This window comes from Squalius cephalus, assembly GCF_949319135.1.
Source record: "Squalius cephalus genome assembly, chromosome: 19".
In the NCBI taxonomy this organism is placed as follows: domain Eukaryota; kingdom Metazoa; phylum Chordata; class Actinopteri; order Cypriniformes; family Leuciscidae; genus Squalius; species Squalius cephalus.
The window spans coordinates 22,852,911-22,878,486 of NC_137140.1; the positions used below are offsets into that span (position 1 = coordinate 22,852,911).

General features: G+C 37.2%; 1 protein-coding gene across 2 annotated transcripts in view; it reads left to right on the top strand.

Annotated features, from left to right (window-relative positions):
• Window positions 1–25,576, top strand: part of mta3 (metastasis associated 1 family, member 3) — a 34,281-nt gene that overhangs the window by 5,879 nt on the left and 2,826 nt on the right. The window contains exons 5-19 of one of the 2 annotated variants that reach the window (XM_079850981.1): window positions 2,226–2,289; window positions 2,377–2,494; window positions 5,573–5,675; window positions 6,479–6,578; window positions 6,670–6,858; window positions 12,612–12,686; window positions 12,826–12,884; window positions 13,091–13,212; window positions 13,641–13,798; window positions 16,541–16,763; window positions 20,754–20,846; window positions 20,922–21,104; window positions 21,195–21,226; window positions 23,626–23,750; window positions 25,210–25,229. In XM_079850981.1, the coding sequence (XP_079707107.1) occupies window positions 2,226–2,289; window positions 2,377–2,494; window positions 5,573–5,675; window positions 6,479–6,578; window positions 6,670–6,858; window positions 12,612–12,686; window positions 12,826–12,884; window positions 13,091–13,212; window positions 13,641–13,798; window positions 16,541–16,763; window positions 20,754–20,846; window positions 20,922–21,104; window positions 21,195–21,226; window positions 23,626–23,750; window positions 25,210–25,216 (1,651 nt within the window). In that variant the 3' untranslated portion in view covers window positions 25,217–25,229. The remainder of the gene's footprint in view (window positions 1–2,225; window positions 2,290–2,376; window positions 2,495–5,572; window positions 5,676–6,478; window positions 6,579–6,669; window positions 6,859–12,611; window positions 12,687–12,825; window positions 12,885–13,090; window positions 13,213–13,640; window positions 13,799–16,540; window positions 16,764–20,753; window positions 20,847–20,921; window positions 21,105–21,194; window positions 21,227–23,625; window positions 23,751–25,209; window positions 25,230–25,576) is intronic. The other variant, XM_079850980.1, reaches the window with a different exon arrangement.

Below are 25,576 nucleotides of genomic sequence, written 5' to 3' on the forward strand. Positions count from 1 at the left end.
ACTGGCCAATGGCACCCCAGGGCTTTTGTAGCACCCGCTGTGATTCAGGTGATAAATGCATTAGCGGCCTGGAGCCGGGTGGCAGTGCTTCTTATCAAAGGGTAGCCTCCTATGAGAAACATTAGTGGTGGTGCCGAGGTTTGGAGAGGCCTGCTGTGCTTACTGAAATTGATATCGGCCTCCAAATAAAGGAAATGTCACTCCCTTTCTTCTTTCTTTGTTTTTTTTCTTCTTCTTTTGGCTTCTGTGATCCATAAATATTGAGCAGCCATTGTAGAAGGCTAGCTGGCCTTTTCATGGTATAATGTATTTTGTGAGGAACTGGACACATCAAGATTGAGTTAAATTTTATATATAAAATAATTTGCTCTGTCGCCCAATAAAATAAATTTAAGTATCATCTTAAATACTTCGTACATAAGAGTGAATCTTAATTATGATTCTGCACCAGCTGAATTTGAGTTACTGATATGAAATTAGCAATTGTAATTAATTTATTTTTGTTAAAAATACCATTTGTTGGTCGGTTTGTTCAAGCATTCTAACCAGCCATTGGCACTACCAATGGCGGAAGTTTGAGGGCAAAGTGCCAATAGCTCAGCTGGTTTCAAAATACACAACTTTTTTCTGTAACAAGCTACTTTGTCCAAGGAGTAGTGGTGTATTGCTCCCTTCTTAATAAATAAATGAAAAAAAAACAAAATGACAACAATATTTTCGTCAGTTACCACAATCTAGCACTCTGTCCGCTTTAAATCAGACACATAAATAAAGTAGTGCGGTAAGGTTACATTTATTTGATTGAATTATAACATTTATTTGAATGAATTAGCCTATCGAGAGAGATGTGTGTGTGAATTACCTGCGTCTGTGCAGCATCTCTACTAGCAATGAAGCTGTAAGTTTAATTACTTCAAAAACTGCGACATTGCCAACTCCTTCCTAAATAATATAATGTATGCAATTGAGCAGTGAAGCAAATTTATTAAAAGTCGTGGGTCAGCATTGGCAAGAAATCTATCTGCTCCTGTTTCTGTGTGAGCAGCACGATCTCCGATCTTTGTGTGCGAGTGACGTGTGTGCGTTCGATTCAAAGAAAGCAGAGCATAAATGTAGAATGTGATTAAATTGAATTGGAACTACCTGTGCATTCTACAGTCTTTTAATGCACTAATATAAGTAAGGGATAATGTAGAGCGAGGCGGTTGTTATAGCGAATACAACCCCAACAGGCTGATCAGTCTTGAATTAGCCTGAAGGGATAGTATTCGCTGTAACAACCGCCTCGCTCTACATGATCCCGCTTATTACATGGCTACCTACCAAATAAATCAATAATTTGACACAAAATATTGATTTAAAAAGGAGTTTATTGATTTAAACACCATTGTATTGCTTCCGCTAAAGAAAATAGTCCGTTCCGTCTCTACGGTTACAATCCTGCGTCCATAGCAACGCTCTGTTTTTCATGGCAAAGGTGTGTTATACTTCGCAGTGGTCTGTTATCAAGAAATAACAGACCGCATTCTACATTAGAATTCAACCAAGCCATGTAATAACTATATATAACGCACCCTTACATCGTCGCAAACCTGTATGACTGACTTTCTTTCTGTGGAAAACAAAAGAAGATATTTAGAAAACTGTTGGTAAGCAGACAGTTTTGGTCACCATTGACTTAAACTGTGTGAACAAAATACAGTCATACAGGTTTGGAATGACATGATGGTAAGTAAACAATTTTAATTTTGGGAATATCCCTTTAAATTAGTAGCTTGGGTAGCTACAGTTTCAAAGTAGCTTCCCCAACAGTGCAGGTTGGATGTAGACGTGGCAGCGTTCGTGGTTCATGGAAGCACAGAGAGATTAGCATCCGCTTTCCACTGTCCAATAGCTCCATAATGATTTTGTTCAGCGCTTTCTCATTGTCTGTGTCTGTCTCTTATCTGTTTCCTCTCTCTGCCCTTTCTCCTTTAATTTCCTGAATTTTATTATAGTCCTCTCACCCATCTGCTCTCTTCTCACCTTTTCATCTTTACTCATGTCACCATCACACACTCACACATTCTTCTGTAATCTTGAACCTAGTGTCTCCCCCTTCATCCCCCCTTTTACTGTGCTGTGGATTAGAGGATCTGTAGATACAGCTGGATGCAGAACATAACACATTGGGCTGCATGTTTTAATCATTTATTATTTTTTTTCTTCTGGGGTGGTGGAAATAGGGGGAAGTGCAGTGTGGCCCTCCTGAACGAGACAGAAGCTGTGCTCTCCTACCTTGAGAGAGAGGTAAAGTCTTTAAATGCTATTTTGTATCTGATTGATTGGATGTCTAATTATTGTTTAACCATTGCTTTCGCACTCTCTCTTTCTCAGGACACATTTTTTTACTCATTGGTGTACGACCCCACACAGAAGACACTATTGGCCGATAAGGGCGAGATTCGTGTTGGTCCACGCTTTCAGGCTGATGTCCCAGAAATGCTACAGGAAGGTTAGTTTATATTATTATCATAGATGTCAGTTTCTTTTAAATATGAATATTTAGCTAATTAGCTTGATTGTTTTGTCTCAGTGATAAATCTCAAACTAGAGCATTTGGTGCAAGTAGAAGTAAACAATCAGAGTTGTTGTTGTTGTTTTTTTTGTCTGGTTGCGGTATCTGTGTCCGTTTGAAAAGGTGTTCTAGGGCAGGGTTGGAAATTAAGATAGGCTTGGGGCAAAACTGCCCCCCAAATTCAAGATAAGGAGACAAAAATGCCTCTGGAACAAAATCTATTATGACTGTTGAGATTAAAGTAAAATGTGAAAATGAAAAAATGTTGATTGCTAACATTGCATCAAAGATTTCTTTTATGTGTTTTTTTTTTTTGCAGTGTTGAGCATTATAACCAATCATGCACATTTCTTTTGAGCGTTTGAATGTAATGGCCAATCAGAGGTGTTTAGAGTCACTGGTGATTAACTCCAGTTGTTAATCACCAGTCACTAGCGCAGTGGTCTGGAACCTATGGTCCTTCACTTTTGTAAACTGATTTTGTGGTCACAGTTATGAATATGCATCTTCTGAAAAACTCCTTGTATTCTATTTTTTAAAGTGAGCAAAATAATTCAAACAAAAAGAAAAAAATGGGTGAATAGGGGTTTGCAAGCCCATGGCGTCAGAATGCCAGACTGTCAGTCAAGTCCAAAGCAATGCTCTGACGACGCCTCAAACTGTCTGGTGGCAGATACGTAAAAATAAGCAGGAATTTTTCTTGACTTTTGAACAATTCATTATATTTTCATACACATTGTCATAGTAAGATTCAAATGCATTTTGTTTTATTGACCAGAGTATTATTGTTGATAAGGGGCACTTTTGATTCATTTTGAAAAAAGGGCAAGGGCTTGAGCCCCCAAAGGTTAATGTATTATTTTAATCAATATTAATAATCATTATTACAGTATCGAGAAATAATCAACAATAATGTTGATAATGATTTGCCATATTGCAGTTCTGCTCTGTAATGAATTTAGATTTTTATATATGTTATGTAGCCTATTTACATTATGCAACATTATGCAATTGTTGTGAAAATACACGTATGCCAACTTTGAGTAGCATTTAACAATTTGTGTAAATAAACATGCCATGGCAGATGCAGCTTCTTGGAAAAAAAATGTTTTGCCATGAAAGCGATCCATCCTAAAAGTAAAATGTGAAATGAATCCTGCTGGGGAACAGGGGTGAAATCAGACTGTGTGAAGTGTGAAGACATCCTTAAGGCTGAGACACTTGATCAATGTTGGATCCCCATCGGTGGCTCTTTGGTCGATTCAGAAGGTTGAACTGTTCAGCTCAGCATATCAATGCGCGAGAAGAAAAGCATGCGACAAAGCAAGCAAACACGAATGAAAACAACACCAGTGCCATTTGCAATTTTCAGACATATTTGAAAAAGCTATATTACGAAAACCATCTGTAGTGAGCGAGATGGGTGCAAACAATGGCATGCAAACGCTGCGTTGTATGTTTACAGCCCTAGCTCTTCCAATTTCCCTTTTTGAATGACGAATACAGTCTACTGCCCCCTGCTGATATGGAGAGTTATTTCCTTTTACACAAGCCAAAATGTACATGCTGTTGTTCTGTAGTCCTCGTGTGTTCAAGCACAACTTTTTAACCTGACCTGAGGAAAAACCACAGTCCGCTAGTTCTTCAATGCCAGTTTGGTGTATCTGGGCCTTTAAACCAGACTAGATTTCAGAATGAGTTACATTGAGACTCAATGCTTTTTTTTTTGGGAAGGTATCTTTAGCTGCTTTTCCACCGTCGGACCAAACTGTTCTCGTTGCTTAACCGTGCCGATCTGGACTTGCCGGATATGGTTTCATGTTCCACTGTGGGCCTGATAACGGAGCTCTTTGGAATGTAATACAAATATGTCAGTCATTGCCTTGGTAATGCAAGAGTTTATAGACGATATGAGATTTAAATGGCGACCGCGTTATTTAGGATGATCAGATATTTCTTTTAATTGTATTATTAATTTGGGTTTACGTCGCTTAAATAACACACCTAGCCAGCTGGAGAGAAACTGGTTGCCTGCCAACAAACAAGTGACCAGTCATGAGTGGTGACGTCACTACACGCATTCTACCAGCACGGTTCTGCGTGATTAGCCAACCGTACTAAGAACTCCGGACCGAGAACGGTTTGAAGTTGTGCCGTGCCGTACCAGGCTCAAGTGGGAACACCTTACCTTAACGTTCTTTGAAACGTTCAGCCCACCGGTGGAAAAGCGGCTTTTGTTTGGGGACTGGGAGGGGATTATTTTGTGTTTGAGCTGTTTGTTCCCTGTGGAAATAGTAGTCTCGTTGGGTTGTTGTGTTGCTTATTTGCAGTGTCAAAATGTCACAATGAGTTTGGATCGTGAGCACCGCTGCATCACAAGAAAAACTTCTCATTTACAGTATCGCCGTGTTCCACCAGTCAAGTGTGAAATTGCTCTTCTGTCAGTCTGTGATCCCCACTTTGACTCCAACTGTAAGTCTGTGACCCTGCTCCACTCTCACAAACTTGTCCAGTGTCCAGTCGACAGCTCCTATTATCTTTAATGACAGGCCAGTGTGAGTGAAGCACTTTTCAGTTCTAGATTTAGATTTAGTCTAGGTTTTAGATTAATACAGTGCGTCAACTTTTTAAATGATATAGTTAAACTGTAAGAAATGAGATTTGATCTGAACCCATGGATTCTGACCTTCCCGTTTTGCGTACTTTTTTTTTTTTTCTCATCCAAAACGATTCATAGTTCAGCATTTACACAACGCAGGATTAAGTGCCTTGCTCTTCATTCTAATGACAGGCTGTTGGGCTGATGATGATAATACCTGTCATCATCATCATTCTTCATGATCTTGCTAAGCAGGCTGTCTTCCTTCATTACCGAACGGCAGGTTTGATTTACGTGTTAATTCCCATCGTTGCCACGGGAACAAGTTGCCTGGTTGTCTTGACAGATTTGTCAATGGCAGATTTTACCCACTGGTTTCACACAGCCAGCTCTGATGAAAGAAAATTTCTCTTTAGGAGAACCTGATGACCGAGACCAGTCTAAAATGGAGATGAAGATGTGGGACCCAGAGTGTCCACTGACCAACAAACAGATTGACCAGTTTCTTGTGGTTGCTCGGTATGTCTTTGGATGCTTTCTACATTTGATCCATGCCATATTAATAATTCAACGCATCACAATGAATCAGTGACCTTTCAAACAGTGGTTCTTAACTGTTTTTCTTCAAGGTGAAGAGTTTACATTTGGACAAAATTCTAAAGTAGTACACACAAATGTCTATAAAATCAAACACTAAAATTTAAGTAATATTACATTAATTATATATTGATGATTAGTTTTCTTTAAAAAACAAAACAAAAAAACAATTGGTTTGTCTATACAGTTTGTTTGGTTTCTAAATGTCTTTTGAATTTTGATGGTTTCAAGCCAGTAGATCTTTGCACAAAACACATTGTGATCCATGTTCGTCCATGTATTGAGTCCCGTTTTATTTTTAAACCTTGTATTGTTTTGTTCATGGCTTTTGAGTAAGAGATTAAACATTCCAACTTTTTGGACTCTGCCTAACATGGCGAGTCTCTGCAAAGCAACTTTAATTAACAGGGCTGAAAAAAAAGGGGCATTGTCGGATTAATCACAATCTTCATTTGACTGATCCCAGTATCGATTCTTGGAGGCAAAATTGATACTATAACTGAAATATACACAAATTGAATTGAGAGCTTGTGAATTGGAATAAAATCTGTATTGATGCCCAGCCCTATTGATAAATTTGCACCAAACAATTGGATCGTTTTTATATGGAACCCGTTTTTTGGGTTGTGACCTGCCAGTTGAGAACCACTGCTGTAGAAGATACTGGAAACTGTGTCATTTTTTTTCATCAAATTTGCATGATGAATCTGGTGATCTGTGTGCAGAGCGGTTGGTACTTTTGCTCGAGCTTTGGACTGCAGCAGCTCCGTCAGACAGCCCAGCTTACACATGAGTGCCGCAGCAGCCTCACGAGACATCACACTGGTACCCATCCCATCAGCACCATCTGTCTCGGCATATCCACTGGAGATGTGTAAAGCCTGATTAATTCTTTCCCTATCTGGTTCTCTTTAAGTTCCATGCTATGGACACCCTGCATCGGCACGGTTATGACTTGTCCAGCGCTCTGAGCGTGCTCGTTCCTCAAGGAGGGCCCGTGCTGTGCCGGGATGAGATGGAGGAGTGGAGCTCGTCAGAGGCAAACTTGTTCGAGGAGGCGCTGGAGAAATACGGAAAAGACTTCAATGATATCCGGCAAGACTTTGTGAGTATGCACAGAAAGTTGGGTTGGGGGAAGAATTCATTCACTGATGCATAATTTCTTTTTCAAATGATTCTGAATCCGTCCAAAAAAATTCTTATTGGAGATTTGTTACATTTTAAACACACGGACATTTTTTTTTTGTAACAATATACAATTTTTACTTCGTAATTGCTAGTAAATTTGACAAATAATTACAAAAAAATGCCAAGTAACACATTGAATTAAGTGACATTTTGAAGTGGAAAGACTGAAATAGTATTTTCTTGTAAAACTTAGATTAAAACAATAATCTTTTTTTTTATTTTTTAAGTTTAAAAAATCTTTTTCACAGTGCATACACTACTGTACAAAAAAGTAATGTGAAATATTATTACAATTTGAAATGTTTTATATTTTAACCCTCAGGTTGTGTTCAAAACCCTATAACACTTGTGGTGTCCCCGGTCAGAATTGACTGGCCTGTAAAAAAATAGCTTATAAATCACTTGTTATGCTATATTATCACCCAATATTGGATTCAATCTTTTTGTCAACTTGTTTTCTTTCAATTAGGACTGGTTTTATATTTCTATTTGCATCTGATTAATCGTAGGCCTCATTTATTGAGAGTAGGCATCTCATTTTTTGAGTTAAAAAAGCATTATTTATGAATAATTTTCACAATATTAAATGAAATATGAAAACAATTTGCTCTGTTTATCACACTAGTCTACTTTAATGTTTCACCAGGAAGTTTGTTTTGAAAAACTTTTTGAAAGACTAGTGTGATCAACAGTGCAATTTCTTTTCATATTTTAATTAATATTGTGAAAATTATTCATAAATAATTATTTTTTTACTCAAAAAATTAGATGCCTACTCTCAGATAAATGAGGCCTACGATCAGATGCAAATAGAAATATAAAACCAGTCCTAATTGAAAGAGAACAAGTTGACAAAAAGATCGAATCCAATATTGGGTGATAATATAGTGATAATAGAGTGATTAATAGAGTGATTTATAAGCTATTTTTTGTAGGCTGGTCATTTTTGATCAGGAACACCACAAGTGTAACAAGGTGACAAACCCCCCTAACAAAGTACTAAAATTGTCAAAAAAAAACATTTGCGAAGTAGATATACCCTTTGTGAACAAAGTCACTAAGTTTCAGTCCAATGCAATAACATTAAGTAGTATTTTTGGGAAAAATAAAATTTTCCCCAGGTCAAAATGACCCGAACACAACCTGAGGGAGAATGCATCGAAATGTAAATTCTGGGCCGAAACCGAAAATTCAGGATCCACTTGGCCAAAAACTAATTGTCAATTAATAATCAATTAATTACTCAAACTTATTAATAATCAACATTCAAACCGCTAAAACTGAGCTGTACAAACATTTAAATTGCACATATAAGGCAGTTTTTATATAAATGTTTTTATAACACAATTCCAGTTTGTTGGTGAAATATAAACATTTAAACGACAATAAACTGCAATAACTTGGTTTCACAACAGATTTATTCAAACATAAATTAAATAATGAAGACATCACTAACAGGTTAAGTAAAAATATAATGAAGATGTAATACAGAGTATAAATATAGCAAAATGCTCTTCTCTAGAGTTTTTTTCTTGCTAACTAATCATTAATCATTGATCCTCACAATTCATTCAAAGCCACAGATTCGTTCACAAAACACCACTGTGTGTTGCAGCTCTGCTGTGGCTTTCATTGGAACTTATTTTGTTGCAAAATAATACAAAACAAACTGACAATACTGTATCTAAAATGTACAGCACTTAATATTACCCTTTTGTTTGTTGAACTGTTGTATAAAATCAATGTAACTTTTGCAGTCGTGTGGATATTTGGGAAAAATTGCATTCTTGTTTGTATAATATACTATCAACATTAAAAACAATAACTCACACATGGTATGTTTTGTATCGACCGAAAGCTCGAGTCATAAATCGATCTCCATACACAGCCGAGAACGGCAGTAATGTAGCTCGATTTGCTAAGGCAGCATACTATGCACGCAACCTATCATATGCACATTGCTGGTGTGGATGCAGTCAGTTCTGACTGCAAACTTGAGGTTATTTGACTGTTTACAACAGATGGAAATGCATGCTCGGTTTTAATGTTACTTTAAGGTGGGGTAGAATTACCCTGGAAATCCAGAGTTCTCACGAGAGCACAATTTGAATTTGCTCAGCAAGTCACTCTGGCATTGAGTAACGATGCTCATTAACTATTCCCTTGTAGCCGAGCTGCACCAATCACATCGGTGTATCTGATATAGGCGGGCCAGAGGTGAGCTAAACTGTTGAAAAAAAGATACAGTGTAGAGGAGCAAAAGCAAAGAATGTCACTTCAAATGATAGGATGGAGGAGTTGCAGCAGAGATTAGGTGAAGACATGATTTTCGGCTGAAGCGATGGGAAGATTGGAGCAGCTGAAAGGATTGGATCTGGAGTGTGTTACTTCTTGACCTAACTGAGAACATTTGATCTGCTCATTCAGAGACAAGAGTACTTATTTGTATAGGGAATGGAGTGAAAGCTTTGGTATTGAGGTGTGAACACAAGGAAAAGCTGTTTTCTATTGCACTGAGAAATTGGATTTTTACTCTGGGGCTTTACTTCTCAAGATGGAATGAAAAACAACTGCTCTTCTACTGAGCCACTTTGTTGCACACAATAAGAACTTCTGGTTCACAAACACCAAATACCGTATTTTCCGCACTATAAGGCGCACTTAAAAGTAGGGGTGTAACGGTACACAAAAATCACGGTTCGGTACGTACCTCGGTTTTAAAGTCACGGTTCGGTTTATTTTCGGTACAGTAAGGGAAAGAAATGCAAACATTAAACTGCAGGTTGTTTATTACTATAAACTTTTTTAACAATTTGTTTACACTTTTTTAAACACTTTTTAATAAAATATAATAAAATAGATATAAAATAAAAAAAAAGAATAAGAAAAAAAATACTGCTGCAAAGTTCTCCACTAAATAAAATACTCTCAGTCTCAAACCAATATCACATAATAAGATATAATGAAAAATATAAATAAATAACTATGATTACAGTGCAGCATTACCAATCCCAGCTTGTAGGCCTGCTCATATTTAAAAATTAAGGCTGGGAATCAATAAAAAAAAGAACTAATTAATTGCACAATTTGCTGTAATTAATTGCAATTCCTCCAAGCTTGTAATCATCAATAATTAAACTTATAATCACCTAATTAAATGAAACACGGGGAAAAAAGGAACAGAAAATAGCCCTATATTAAAATAATATTAAACATAAATATATCAATGTATTATTATTTTTCAATAATCAATCAACATAATCAATTTAAGATTTTCTTTTTTTTCCACTTTTTTAATAATTATCAAAATAAAATATAGTCCAAAGCTATTATTACCAGAGCATGTGATCAGAGCAGGTCATTTTACCATTTTTGCCAGCATAACTAAACCAGCTCAGCAAACAGAAGTCTACTACTGAGAAATTTCACCTGTTTTGGGTGTTTTGAGTGTTTGGGCTGTTAACGACAGAGCAGAACGCGCAGCGCAAACACGGACTCGAACATTGAGCAGAGAGCGCAGCGGGCCGACACACACACACACACACACACACACACACACACACACACACACGAAACGGAGAGTGCGGCGGCGCACACGGAGCGGAAAAGCTTTTTTTCGCCCTGCAGTCTATTTTATTGGTTTAGGTTACAGTGACGACGGGTAAAACACTGGTAAAACATTAGAATCAGCTGCAGGGCGGGATTTGCGCTGAACGCGGAGACTTCCGCCACTTAATATGTTCGTGTAGAAACACGAAAATGTACCTATGTTCCGCACACAAAATATTGCATTCAGTCATTCGGTACACACGTGCACCGAACCGAAAGCCCTGTACCGAAACGGTTCGGTACGAATACACGTACCGTTACACCCCTACTTAAAAGCCTTTAATTTTTTCAAAAAACGACAGTGCGCCTTATAATCCGGAGCGCCTTATATATGGATCTGGCCTTATATTAATGTCTGTAAAACAACCGCTGACTTAAACCTTGTTTATACTTTCGCCTGGTACCGGAGCGCGAGCCTCCGCTGACTGCGCGCGCACCTCCCCAAACAGACGAGGCATTTATACTTGACGCAACTGTTTTGTTTTAGACTGAACACCAGACCATACAACTGATTTAGACGCGCAAACTGGGTGCCGGTGTGATGAGATGTACTAGTAATATCCGTCTGCTCGGGCAGATTCGGCTCAAAGTCGTGCATCTTCGGATGCAGAGGCGCGCGCGCTGTTACAATGACGTCATTTTTGCCGCGCGCGCGCCTCCGCATCCGAAGATGCACGACTTTGAGCCGAATCTGCCCGAGCAGACGGATATTACTAGTACATCTCATTAGTTTTTTTATTACCTTCGCGCTCATGCGGACGCGTCGAGTATAAACAAGGTTTTACAGCTGAGCCACTTGTTTTTTCATAATTTTTTGCAAGTGGTAGATCTTGGTTTACATTTGGATGTGATCTTAGGCTTGAAAAGGTTGGTGACCACTGCATAACGCAAACCCAGTCAAACCAGTCAAACGTTTGACTGCAGTATCTTCTATTCTATGCGCCTTATAATCCGGTGCGCCCTATATATGAAAACAGTTCTAAAATAGGCCATTCATTGAAGGTGCGCCTTATAATCCGGTGCGCCTTATAGTGCGGAAAATACAGTAGTCCATTAGAGATGGACTTGTTAGGGTGGTTTAAATGTCAGGTTTTCTCTTTCCCTTTCTGTCTTAAAGCAGTCATTGATAGTGATTGATTTGTGCTGTGATTAATAGATAGCAATGGATGATGTTGAACATTTATCATCACCCCTGCAGGGTTCAAATACCTAATCGAGCTTGTCTGGCTGATTCTGCATTAATTCTGTACAAGTGGATTAGAAGTTTCACAGGGTATATAGCATTAAAGTTCAAGCGGCCTAATTGTTGTATAATTACTCATGAAATTGTGTTAAACTGTAGTAATAAGCTATTATAATGTTACCTTTTTAACACTCTGACAACCTACCAAAATGCTTGTTGTCACCTCATTTACAGAATGAAATTTACTAAAGATAAAAAAAAGTTATCAGTGATTGTCTCACAATGTATAAAAATTATTTAATTTTTTGATTAAACATTTGTAATGTCATTGTTTTATAAAACTTCATTTTATTTGGTTAAAAATATTTTAATTGTCATTTTTGTAAAGCATAACAGTTAAGGTGAACCTGGATTCATAGAGAAGAACTGTACTCTAATGATTCTCATCCTTATTCATTACCGGGTTCAAAAACCCAAGGCTTTAGGTATATAGGCAGAGAAACCAGCAACTAAAAATACATAGCAGCACCTCAGGATGTTAATCTAAATGTTCTTCATAACACCAGCTGTCGGCACAGAACACCTTTGTGTTCATTTTTATGCTCCGCTCACCCTCGCATAGATGCGGGCCAAAAGTGGGGGCTCAGCCAGCTTTAAATTAAGATTTCTTAAATTCTTTGCGACCGTTTCATGCACGTTTTCTTGCGCTCAGCAGGTGCTCATGAATAATCATGCGTTTCTGCATGTGATTCCAGACATACCATGCTCAGACTAAATATTCCATGAATTCCACCTATTTAACGAATTAAGACAAGATGAGCTGTATCTTCAGAATGGCACCTTCTTTCTGACATTTTAAATGACCTGTTTTATTTCAGCTTCCTTGGAAGTCACTGACCAGCATCATTGAGTATTATTACATGTGGAAAACCACAGACAGATACGTTCAGCAGGTGAGCAGCGCTTGAATGCTTGAAAACGTTTTGTTGTACTTTTAATAGAAGAAACACTAATAATCTGGAAATCTCTTTCTCTGTTTGCTCTGACTGTTCTCGATCTCGCTTAGTGCTGAATGTTTATGACTTTGTACAGAAACGACTGAAGGCAGCTGAAGCAGAAAGCAAGCTGAAGCAAGTCTACATCCCCACATAGTGAGTGTGGACATCTTTAAAACATCAGCTTTTCAAAGACCTGTACACCATTCGCATGATTTAAATAGTCCTGTTTACGTCTGATATTAGGATCAGTCTCGAATGCATCTCCAGTGATCACTTGCGCTCAGGTTTCGATTTTGCATGTTTATAAACCTGCTGTAAAAGATTATAGTGTGAAATGTAATTTGCTTTTCTTCTCACAGCAATAAACCCAACCCTAACCAGATCTCCGTCAGTAACGGCAAAATGGCAACTGTGAACGGTGCAGCCGGCACAGGCAGTTTCCACACAGCCGGAGGCGGACGCGCATGTGAGAGCTGTTTTGGTGAGTAAGGACCCTCTTCGCCTAATTACAGTCAACACAGCCATCCAATCAATTCACTGCTTTTCCCGAAGGACATGTCACGCCTCCTGTAATCAATGGGGCTGGATACTGCATTTTCACCCTTTTATCTTCCAATCTGATCAATCAAAGCTGCCGCATCACAAATCCATGCGATCTGCAATGATTAGTCTGGGTCAATATTGCTTTTTAGTAATGAACTCACATTGGGGAGCATAAAAGGATTTGAATCCCTCTCGACACCTAATCCTTTCATTGTGTTGTAGGACATTGCGTTATATTTCTTTTCTGTTTGCAATTAGGTTTCCATGAAAGTTAAGTGTTCCTTTATTTTCCTAGAGAATATGACTCACAAGGCGTAGTTAGACCTGCATTTTTATTTCTTTCATTTCATTCTTCTCTGTTGACAGGTGTACAGTCTGCTCAGTGGTACTCTTGGGGTCCTCCAAACATGCAGTGTCGCCTGTGTGTATCCTGCTGGATGTACTGGAAAAAGTATGGTGGCCTGAAGATGCCAAGCAGAGCTGAGGGGGTAGAGGAAAAAACGCCTCCAAGCCCTGCACCCAATGTAAGTACTGCTCTCAGTTTGGATCTGCATTGAGGTGCATACAGTATATATACCGTTCAAAAGTTTGGGATCAGTAAGTATTCTTTTGAAAGAAAGTATATTTACCCAGCAAGGATGTATTAAATTGATCTAAAGTGACAGTAAAGACATTTACAATATTACAAAAGACTTCTAGTTCAAATAAACGCTGTTCTTTTGAGCTTTCTATTTATAAAAGAATCCTAAAAACAAATTATCATGGTTTCCACATTGATAAGAATATGAAATCTGCATATTAGGTAAGGGTGGGAGTCTTTAAGGACCTCACGATCCGATCGCCTCATAAAAGCCTTTTGAGATGCAAGTGTTTAACCACTTAAACACGCAGTCACACACAACCGCATGACATGAGTGCTCTTCACAAAGCGCACTTGAGCACTTGAAAGCAGCTGTCTGTTAGTAAGTGAGATTTGTGTTTTGAATATATATATATATAGATATAGATATAGAGATATAGATATAGATATAGATATATATGCCTACTGTATTGAGGGGAAAACAATCAATTTAAAAGGGAAAACAATAAAATACTGGCGGACGAGTCTGTTAATTTTAAGCGTAACATTAGGCAAAGCCCAGGTTTTTTACAGTGCATTTCCTGTGCAATGAAGCCCGCGATTGCACTTCTAATTCGTCTATATACTTGTTTGAGGGTTTTTGAGTGTGTGAAATTGGCAGAAAGCAGACTATGGCTGTTTCTAGAGCACAGCATAATGCCATCGCTCATCTGCGGTTAAAAAAAAAAATTAAACTACTTGCTACTTTTCATCTTTCTGATCTCAGAATCATTGATGCATCGGAGAATTAATTTTAATTTTTTTCTTCTCCAACCCATAATGTGACGCCAAAGACTTCAGTAATGACTGCTGACAATTCAGCTTTGCCATCACCTGAATAAATTACATTAAAAAAATAAATAAAATAAATATAATTATATATAAATAATTATTTATCTATTTGTTTATTTTTATTTAAATTATGTATTTCTATATATTATTTTATTTATGTATTTATATATTTATATTTATTTTATATATATTTATATATATTTATATTTATTTATATATATTTATTTATATATAAAAAAGTTATTTTAAATTGTAATATTTTACAATATTACTGTATTTTTGATCAAATAAATGCAGTCTTGATAAGCATTAAAGGGATAGTTCACCCAAAAATGAAAAATCTGTCAGTAATTACTCACCCTCATGTTGTTCCAACCCCGTAAGACATTCGTTCATCTTCGGAACACAAATTAAGATATTTTTGATTAAATCTGAGAGCTGGATCACTTCTCCATAGGCTTCTAAGGGACTGAAACTTGCTGGCCCAGAAAATGTATTAAAGACATCGTTAATATAGTCCAAGTGACTCCAGTGGCTCAATCTTAAGTTTATAAAGCGACGAGAATACTTTTTGTGCGCAAAAACAAACAAAAATAACGACTTTATTCCACTTTTCATTTCCTTCTCTCTGGGCCTCGGGTCTTTTCACGTAGTGTTTAAGCGTACCGCGTCTTGTGTTGCACGTCACCACGTAGGCTCACTATTGGCCGACGCTGGTCATGTGTGATACGTGGTGACGAATGTCTTACATGGTTGGAACAACATGAGGGTGAGTAATTACTGACAGAATTTTCATTTTTGGGTGAACTATCCCTTTAAAGATGACTTTCAAAACGATAAAAAAATCTATTCTTATTGGCCTCATACTTTTGAATGGTAGTGTATGTATAGGGGTCATGTACTGTTATCTGCAATTGACAAATCAGAATAGAATATTTCGGCGAGCTGAGTAAAATACTTGGTTAATGTTTATTACCCAGCTATTCTACTGTTCATTATTTCATGTTTGTTCATAAAATATAAAATTATGCAACTTGAAATGTTAATGTATTTGTAATATAGAAATGAACATTAGCCTAAATTAATGAATGAGAAAGTCGAATAATTTTTCTTTGTTTGTATATAACCATATTGAAAAGTGTTACCATAGTGTCATCATCATATAAAATAATTGATATTCATCTTGGGAGCCAATAATTCACTGCAAAAAAAAATTGTGGTCTGCAAAAAACATGTTTATCCTGGTTTCAAATGACCCAAGGTCAGATAGACATCTGGAGGATTGTCCCATCTCAGAATTTAAAGGGTTAGTTCACCCAAAAATGAAAATTCTGTCATTAATTACTCACCTTCATGTCATTCCTAACCCGTAAGACTGTCGCTCATCTTTGGAAATCTGAGAGCTTTCTGTCCCTCCATTGACAGCTACGCAACTGACACTTTGACGCTTCAAAAAGTTCATAAAAAGATCGTAAAACTAATCCATATGAATTGAGTGGTTTAGTCCAAATTTCAGAAGGGACATGATCGCTTTATTTGATGAACAGATTGAATTTAGGCTTTTATTCACATATAAACATTGATTTCTTTATGAACTTTTTGAAGCCTCAAAGTGGAAGTTGTGTAGCTGTCAATGGAGGTACAGAAAGCTCTCAGATTTCATCTAAAAGATCTTCATTTGTGTTCCAAAGATGAACGAAAGTCTTACGGGTTTCAGGGTGAGCAATTAATGACAGAATTTAATTTTAAGAAAGCCATTATATTCTCCCTCTCGCTTTCTGTTGTTTTATCACTGTCCCACTTTACATTGTTTTTCCTATGTCAATCCTTAATTTCCTCGTCTGTCTCTCCATAGGAGATTCGTTCTCGTGGCCACGGCGCCCGTCAGTCTTCTCACATGGTTCCAATGAGGAACAGCGGCAGTCCCAAATCCTCAATGAAGACCAAGCAGGCTTTCCTCCTGCAGGCCACGCGCCTCACCAAGCTGGCGCGTCACATGTGCCGCGATCTCATCAGGCTGCGCCGGGCCGCGCGCCGCCCCTTTGTGCCCATTAACTGTGGTGCCATAAAGGCGGAGTGTAAGAGCTCTTTAAATTCCTAACTTCAGCCTCGCGTGCAAACGCGCACACACACACCCACCTACACTGTCCCACCCGCTCTGTTCCCCGACCACACCTGTCCACATCTCGCTGTCATTCCTCCCCTCCATCTTCCTGTCTTGTACTGTTTTTATTATTATTATTATTATAATTATTGTTATTATATTTTATTTTGGTTTTTGTATTCTCCCCACCCCATTTCCAATAAAGACTGCCTGTCCTCCATATTTTGCGTTTCAATCATCTTTTCAGTTCAGATTCACTTTCCCCACCAACCTTATTGATTTGGTTTAAGGGTATGTTGGCGATGTTGTTTAAATTGAACATAAGCACATTTTTAGCACTTCTCTCAGTTTGTTGAAGAGAGTTTTGTATGCACACATTACACACAAAGACTGACAAGATGCTCTATGCTTGCTTCACCTTACATTGTAATTATACTTGAAATTAAATGCATATCATAGTCTGAGCCTTATATTTATTAAAAGCTTCAATGAGAGACTTGAAAGACTATATATATATGACATGGGGAACTGATTTGTTTAAAGGTACTTATTTTTTTTCTTTTTTAAAATGTGCTTTCTCCTTTTTTCCTCTTAAGAAAGATAAGCTGTTTTGGTTTTACATTCTTTTCCCCTTCAATATGATTCCCTGCACTCATGTTAGTATTTTTAATGCTCTCGGCTCTACTATTGAAGGAAATGGGATATATTTTTGTTGCTTCTAGTTATTTTTTTGGGAGGATTTTAATATAAATTCGGTTTCAGAGTTGGATTGACGCAGTATAGGATTTTAGTGTGTAAGCGTATGCACATTTTGTATGTAAATATATTTGTAAATGGTCACTATTAGACTGGTCAAAACGTCTTTATGACCTTTAAAGTCGAACGTGTTGGGACGTTCTCAGGACAGTTGGTTGTAGCAGAAGGATCTCTTTGCTTTTGCACTGAACAAACCCCCTCTAATGTCGACCAAGGATCTTTTTATAATTGTTTCGTTTATTTTCAGAAGATTTTACGCATAACCTCATGGTCAAACGTAGCCATACAATTAGTACTAGAAAGTACACACATTCAACATATACATGTTTTTGCAATTTGCTTTTGGCCTTTTTAAATATCATTTGTTTATTCATTATAAAGTGTGCAATAAGGATTTTTTTTTTTTTTTTTTTTTTTGTGATTGAGATCAAATGAATTATTCCGATTATTTGTTACATCAACAGACGAAAGTACAAGAATTCTTAATGGTGCGTGCCAAGATTTATAGCCTAAATAAAGTCCCTGTCAGGATAATCTATGAAGATATGTACCTTCTCAGTGTGGAATGTTGGTTAGTGTACATGCGTTAATGTCTCAGCTTTAATTTTTGCCATTTCTACTCAACTGCCTCTGAATATAGACAGTTTCATCACTGATTGTACCCGAGAGAATGTTAATGTCCAAGGGCAAAATATCTATTTTATTGAAGCAGAATGGTATAAAAAACAATATATATATGTACTATGATGTGGAATAGCTAATTGAATTGCTATTATGTGTGCAGCCAATCAGTCATTCGTTGACAGGCTGACAGGCTGTTCAAGAGGCATGCATGTATGTAATGAGATGATGAAGTGTTAACTCTTCTGTTCTGCTATTCAGTAATGCAAAAATGATGGACTATCAGTCTCATCATTGGTGCAGTTTATGATCTAATTAATTTGATGTTCAATAAGTTGTAAGGAGTCATTTACAAAACACTGAGTCATGCAATTGGAACAAGAGTAGGCATATAGTTCATTAGTCTTATTTGTTTCTGTTCTTTTGATTTTTAAAAGTTGAAGTTTGTCCTCTTTAAGAGTTTGCACACTAGTCTGTAATTTATCAAACGGACAATTTTAAATGCTGAGGAAATTGGTTCAATGGCGTCAATTGATTAGGACTTTGTGCCTTGGGAAGTGTTACGTTGGCACAGAAAGGAGAAATGGCACTAGACCCTGCAGTTTCAAAGAGAATGGTATACGGTTTATGCAATAATTCAAGATTTTTGTGGGTCTTAAATAGTTACTGATTAATTATTTGTCATAGAGCGCAAGCAAGTTGACGTTAATCAATGAAATACTAAGTTGGAATGAAAGGGAAACATCCCAGCAAGCAATTTTGCGTTTAAAAAGACGTCTAATAGCCGCCCAAACACAGCCCTGATGTCTAGGCTAAAACGAGGCTGAAAATTTAATAGACGTCTAACCATAGCCTAAGAATACGCATAAAACATGTCAAAGAAATGAAACCAAACACCTTGTAATCACTGTTGACTTTGCTTACATGATGGAATATCCTATATCTCGCAAGTTATTTTGGCAAAAACGACATGTAACCAAATTCAAGGTTATTTTTGGCTAGAAGTGGGTTACTTATAGCCGGACTATATCGGGTCTATGGTTAACCGAGACTCTGAAATGATGGCTATTGCTTGCTGGGATGCATCTCTTATATTTTTCAAAAAAATCACAAACTAAAAACCTCAAAAATATGCGACAAGCTTTGAAAACAAGCCCAAAGATGAGTTTACAGATCATGGTTGCCAGCCTTTGCTCCGAGGACAGCTGTTTCCTCTTGACAGGCACTTGTAAATAGGTCAGTTTTACAGGGAGAGCTCATATCAACAGGGAAAGAGAGCCAATCACCTGCTCTACATCCGTCCAATCACACGTTCCTCTCAGTTTTGCATCGCCCACCTCCCATCATGTGAAACCTCCATTCTATGCTTCCATTCCACCCCTTTCTCCACCCCAGACATGTCTGTATGTATTCCCCAGCCATAAGAAGTTGTTCTGACATCTGTGTCCTGAAGCACGAGGGACCCGGGTGGGGGCATGCTTTTTTGGTTTGTCTCTCTCTTTTATTTTTCTTTGTGTGAATGTCTTGTGGGTAACCAAAACACAAATAAAACCATGGCTGAAACCATCCTGAGTCCTTGTAGTTTCATGTGTCTTGTGTACCTGTCCATCACTCTGTCGCACGCACACCGACAGGCCAGGCCGAGCAGAGCGTCAATCGTGAGAAATCTCAGACAGCATGGGCTCCATCGGCTCCTGCCGTGCCTTCATGACTTGTGTTTACATGCACACACTCATAAGAAGCTGCTGTGAATGCAACATCACATTTGTTTTTCCTCTTTCCAACCTCATTCAACATGCTGGCTAACCAGGTTGTGTTCAACATCTTGCCTGCCCATCAGAGACCGTGCATGAAAATCATGGAATAATCAAGTTTACCCCCATCGAAATGTGACATACAAATGAAAATGTGAATCATGAGAGTTTAATAAAAACACATTCGCAGTCATGAGGATTCAAAGGTGAAGAAAACTCTTACGGAGAGTTTAACACAAAACTTACGGAGAACCTCCCTTAAGGCACAGGTTTCGTTCAATTTAAAGAATGGATTTCGTGTCAGAAGATAATGCATCACTCAATTCGGCAAGGTTTTTTTCTGTTTTTACATTCGATATATTGTTGAAGAGGTAAAAAAAAAAGTGAGATAAGTACAACCTGAAGTTGTATCGGTACATCTTCAAGACAGTTTCTCTCCAAGACATCAAGAAGAACTGCCTGAAGAGAATGGCTTTAAACAACTTCTGACTCCTCTGGAGTTTTAATGAATTTTAAACGAACCAAAGAAAGTTGGAGTGATTTTAATGGGTTCGTTGCGGTCAGATCAATACCCCGGAGTTCAGCAGAAAGATTATATTCACTAGGGCCTAAAGAACGAACAGTGGAGAAAATGAGATTTGACTCTTACTTGCTGCTCCCATGAAAATGGTTGTCTGGTCAGAAAGATTAGTCACTGTGTATCACCGCAACATCCATCAAGCCAGCCTGTTCAGTTTGCCTCATGTTGGTGTCTAAGTGTGAATGTCTCTTTCTTGCTCTTTGACTTGCTTCTATCTCCGTTTGTCTGTTCTGTACTGCCCGTCGATGAATAGATATGATCCGGGTGTCAGAGGGCATGACAGGGCGACCTATGAAGCCCAAATCCTCCCCGAGGAGCACCCTGACCAGCGTCTTGCAGTACCTCGGTGAGCCACACAACATTAGAGCTGTATCCACTGGGATGTAACTCTCGGATCACACTGAATCTGCTGTCATTTCAGAGTCTCGTCCAGCAACTCACGTTCAGCGGCCTCACCGCACCCCTGGCCTACAGGTGCAGCCCCCACGACGCCTGCTGTCCTCTCTTCCCAGCCATGGCCCGCTTGGCATATTGGGAAAACGGAGCTACCATCACCACAGCCGGGTTGAATCAGCGGAGAGGAGGGCCGGTGCTCCAGGACAAGGTGGGTTTACAATTAAAACGCATGCTTGTATAATATTAAAGATGGATGTCATTATAACATGCTAATACACACCTCTTTTTTTCATGCTAGAAAATCCAGCTCATATTGTGGGACCCATTCTGGTAAGTAAAAATGACTGGATTCACTGGTATCACAAAACATTACATTTTGCGGCAACGCTTTATTATACAATGTCCTTGTTAAATATGTTACATGTACTTACCATAGTAATAACAGTAAATTATGCATAATTACATGCAACTAACCCTCAATCAAATCCTAATTCTACCCTAACCCTATAGTAAGTACATGTAGTTGCATAATATTACTCATTACTTAAATATATAATTACACTGTAACAACGACACCTTAAAATAAAGTGTAACCCATTTTGCCTAGTTTTTATTTGTTTGTTTATTTATTTAATTGAAATGGATAAGTTGGTGAAAAAGTTACTTTTTTAATAAACTAAAATATAAGATATAATATCATATAAAATACAATAAATATAAAATATAAAATTGCATAAATCCCATACTTCTATTTGTGCTATTATATAAGCTGACTTTTGTTTTGTTTTGTTTTGTTTTGTTTTGTTTTGTTTTGTTTTTTGTTTTGTTTTGTTTTGGTGTGTGTTTTGTGTTTTGTTTTGTTTTGTTTGTTTTGATTGTTTTTTGTTTGTTAGTTTTGTTTTTTGTTTGGTCTTAGTTTGGTTGTGTTTCGTTGTTGTTGTTTTTTGTGTTGTGTTTTGTTTAGTTTTGTTTGCAAAATAATTCTAAAGATGAGTATGTCCAAACTGTTGACTGATACTTGTTTCACTACCTAGACTGAAGCAGGAAGGACAATAGGTATTACCGTGTGCTTTCATTAGACTGGAAAACAATAACTTTTCATTTGTGTTGACGAGACAAATTGTACATTTTTAGTTTTTAAAATTGTACATTTCGCCTAGTTTTTATTTGTTTGTTTGTTTATTTATTTGAAATGGATAAGTTGGTGAAAAAGTTACTTTTTTATTAAACTAAAATATAAGATGTATTTGTTTTACTTTTATTACATAAATCCCATACTTCCATTTGTGCTATTTCATAAGCTGACTGTTTTTGTGTTGTGTTGTGTTGTGTTGTGTTGTGTTGTTTTGTTTTGCTTTGGTGTGTGTTTTGTTTTTGTTTTTGTTTTGTTTTTGTTCTTTTGTGTGCAAAATAATCATAAAGATGAGTAGGTATGTCCAAATTGTTGATTGATATGTGTCTCTCTACCTAGACTGAAGCAGGAAGGACTCTAGGTATTATCATGTGCTTTCGTCAGACTGGAAGACAATAACTTACTAGCATTTGTGATGCTGAGAGAGAGATTTCATCTTGTAACACATTCAAATGCAGATATTGTTGATGCTGTGAATTGGTTCAGGTGACAGCTTCAATCTCCAGCCTCTGAGTTTTCCCACTGATTATTGCGGCTGGGTAAAATGGAAATGAGAAGTGAGAGATGGCAAAATAAACACAAAGGCAGTCACTGTTCATCAGTGAGATGAATAAAGCAAATATAGTGGATGGATCTTGGCCTGTGAATTCTAAAAGAAAAATATTAGAAGTTGCTTTATTATTTCAGTTGTTTATCACTCTAGATATTATTATTTATTTTTTTACATGTGGGACCAAATAATTTATTGGTCCCAGTTTGGGTTTAAACCTAAGACACCAATATAATAAAATTGCTTTGTTATGAGGACTTTTTTGTGGATTTTGTGATTTAAAGTTTACTAAATGTCTATGTCACATCTAGTATTTGTTGGGGAGTAACAAACTTAAGAGAGAGTAACTAAGTTAAGAGATTTAAAGGAATAGTTCACTTAAACTTAAAATTCTGTCATCATTTACTCACCCTCAATTTGTTTCAAACCTATATGAATTTCTTACTTCTGCTGAACACAAAAGAAGATATTTTGAAGAATGTCGGTAACTAAACAGTTGATGTACCCCATTGACTTCCATAGTATTTTTTTACTACAATGGAAGTCAATGGGGTACATCAACTGTCTGGACATTCTTTAAGTAAAGGAGAAACACCAACAGGGTTATAGTAACCTGCATTATTCTGCTTATTATATGACTACTTAAAATAATCAAATAAATAAATAAATGCATGCAGTAAATATTTTTATGTAATTATCTTACATTTTTTAGAATATTTTACAGCTTTCAATAAGAAAAATAGTCAATTTCAACACAGAAAATAATCGACTTATCAACAACACAAACACTAATTTTATTCATGTGAAATTTTATGTATGTAATATATAAATGTATTAATTTTTATTGCTAATATGCTCTCTCAACTTATAGTTTTATATATATTTTTTTTGTATTGCTTTAACGAGAGACTCTTGAGCTAGGCATCAATCAAATGTTTAATGTTCTCTATAAAATGAATACTGAGTCCTTTGAGGTCATTTTGACTTTAGTCAATGTTTAAAAGTATTGGAAGTAGTTTAAGATGCCCATTTCCTTTGCTTTTTTAGCAGCATAATGGAAGCAGCACTGGTGGCTCTAACCTTCGCGCCAGTGGCCTGATGCTCCGTAAGAGACGACCCAACTGGATCGATGCCCCCGATGACAGCTTCTTCCTGGTTTCCCGAGAGACGAGGTGTGCAATCTGAACCTTGCTGTCCATTTTGCCACTATTTCCCATGGCATTGCACTCCTCAAACCTATACTTGTTCTGCCTTGTTCACTAAGAGACACTGAAATACACTGGCCTGTACATAGATCTTAGAGACGAATTTAATAGAAAACAGCAGGATAGACACACTCCATGTCAAAAAGGAAACCTTACCTTGTTCTTTCATGATTGGCACCTGCAGAGATTATCCCCGGAGATGGCATGACACATCTGATTAGGTTTCCATCATTTTGAGTCAACCTTCACCTAAGAGTGACTGATCTTGGTGACAGGATTGGCACATGTGTAATTACTGCATTGGTCATACCCAGTGACAGTGGCGGGTACGAGGGTCTAAGCCAGAGTTGTCAGTGTAGGAAATCGGCCAGTCAATCTCAGACGTCAGGGACAATTTTTCAATAACAAAGATCCTATAATTACCAATACCCATGATCCCATTAATCTGTGGTGGCATGGAGAGACAACCGAAAACAAATGATTTTTGATGCAGATTGAGGTTAGTTTTAATCCAGAGAGATGAGACTCCACAGGTAACTTAACACTTCACAAACACACATACGCTACCAGTCAAAAGTTTGAGCACACAAGACTGATTTAATGATTCTCATTATCCTAAAACCAGTCGTGCTTGATAAATGTTAAATGCTTGATATCAGTTTTGTAGACAAATTTGATAGATTAAATTTTGCCTAATATTTTTATGTATTTATTTATTTGAAATGGGTAAGTTGATGATTTATTTTCATATTTTATGAAAATAAAATATAAGATTTATTGGTTTAACTTTTAAATTCGATTAAATCACTTACTTCCATTTTTGTTATTTCATAGTTATCCTACCTTTTTGCTTTCGTTTTGTTTTGTTTTATGTTTTGAGTTTAGTTAGGTGTGTCCAGACTTTTGATTGCTGGTGTACTTGTCTCACTACCTTTCAGAGATACGCATATTTTTGTGAATTGTCTTTTTTTATGTCCGTATAACAATGTATAGGCATAACAAAATCTATCAGCAGTGTTGTTTAGACTGAAGATGGTCTCCACAGCCATCCTCCATCAATTCACAGCAATGTGGAGAAAAGATTAGCTTGATATTTGCTTTTAATTCTCAGTCAACTGAAATGAAATTAAATAAGGATTAAGATTTTTTTTTTTTTACCAAACATGTAAGACTGCATGAATTTTACACATTCACATGCTAATGATTGAAATCCCTGTTTGCAGTGAGTTTAAAGTACAGACTGGATGTGAAGTGTGTCTGAAGTTCTAGTTACATTCAAATTAAACTAAAGTTAATTAATTCCAAATAAAGATAATTTGTTTTGAGCAGGGGAAATTGGACACGATTTGCCCTGTTGTATCATGGATCAAAGTGTTTTTTATCTACTTTTTAGTGACTGTTTGCTTGTCTCGTTTTGTTGCTGCAGCTGTTAGACACCTGACCATGGTAAGATCGCACGCACCGTACACAAAGGCTAAACCACATTACCTGTGGAGTCTTGCAAAATGTATGAAATGTATAACCAAAAGAGACACTCAATTAACCTGTACACTTAATATGAAGCGCCATCCTGGTGGCTTTTGACACCTCAACCTGCAAAATGTGTGTTTATGCTTAATGTGGATCAGATAAATAGAAGTCAGATAGTCATAATAGTTCACCCACAGCAGCAAGGGGTTTGGTTTTAACATCTTTGGCATTGAGAAGTAGATGTGAGCTGAAGCTTGAAGAAAAATGCCTCTCCATTACAGCCACATCCATATGAGCCATGACTTGCACAGCTCCCTATGGCC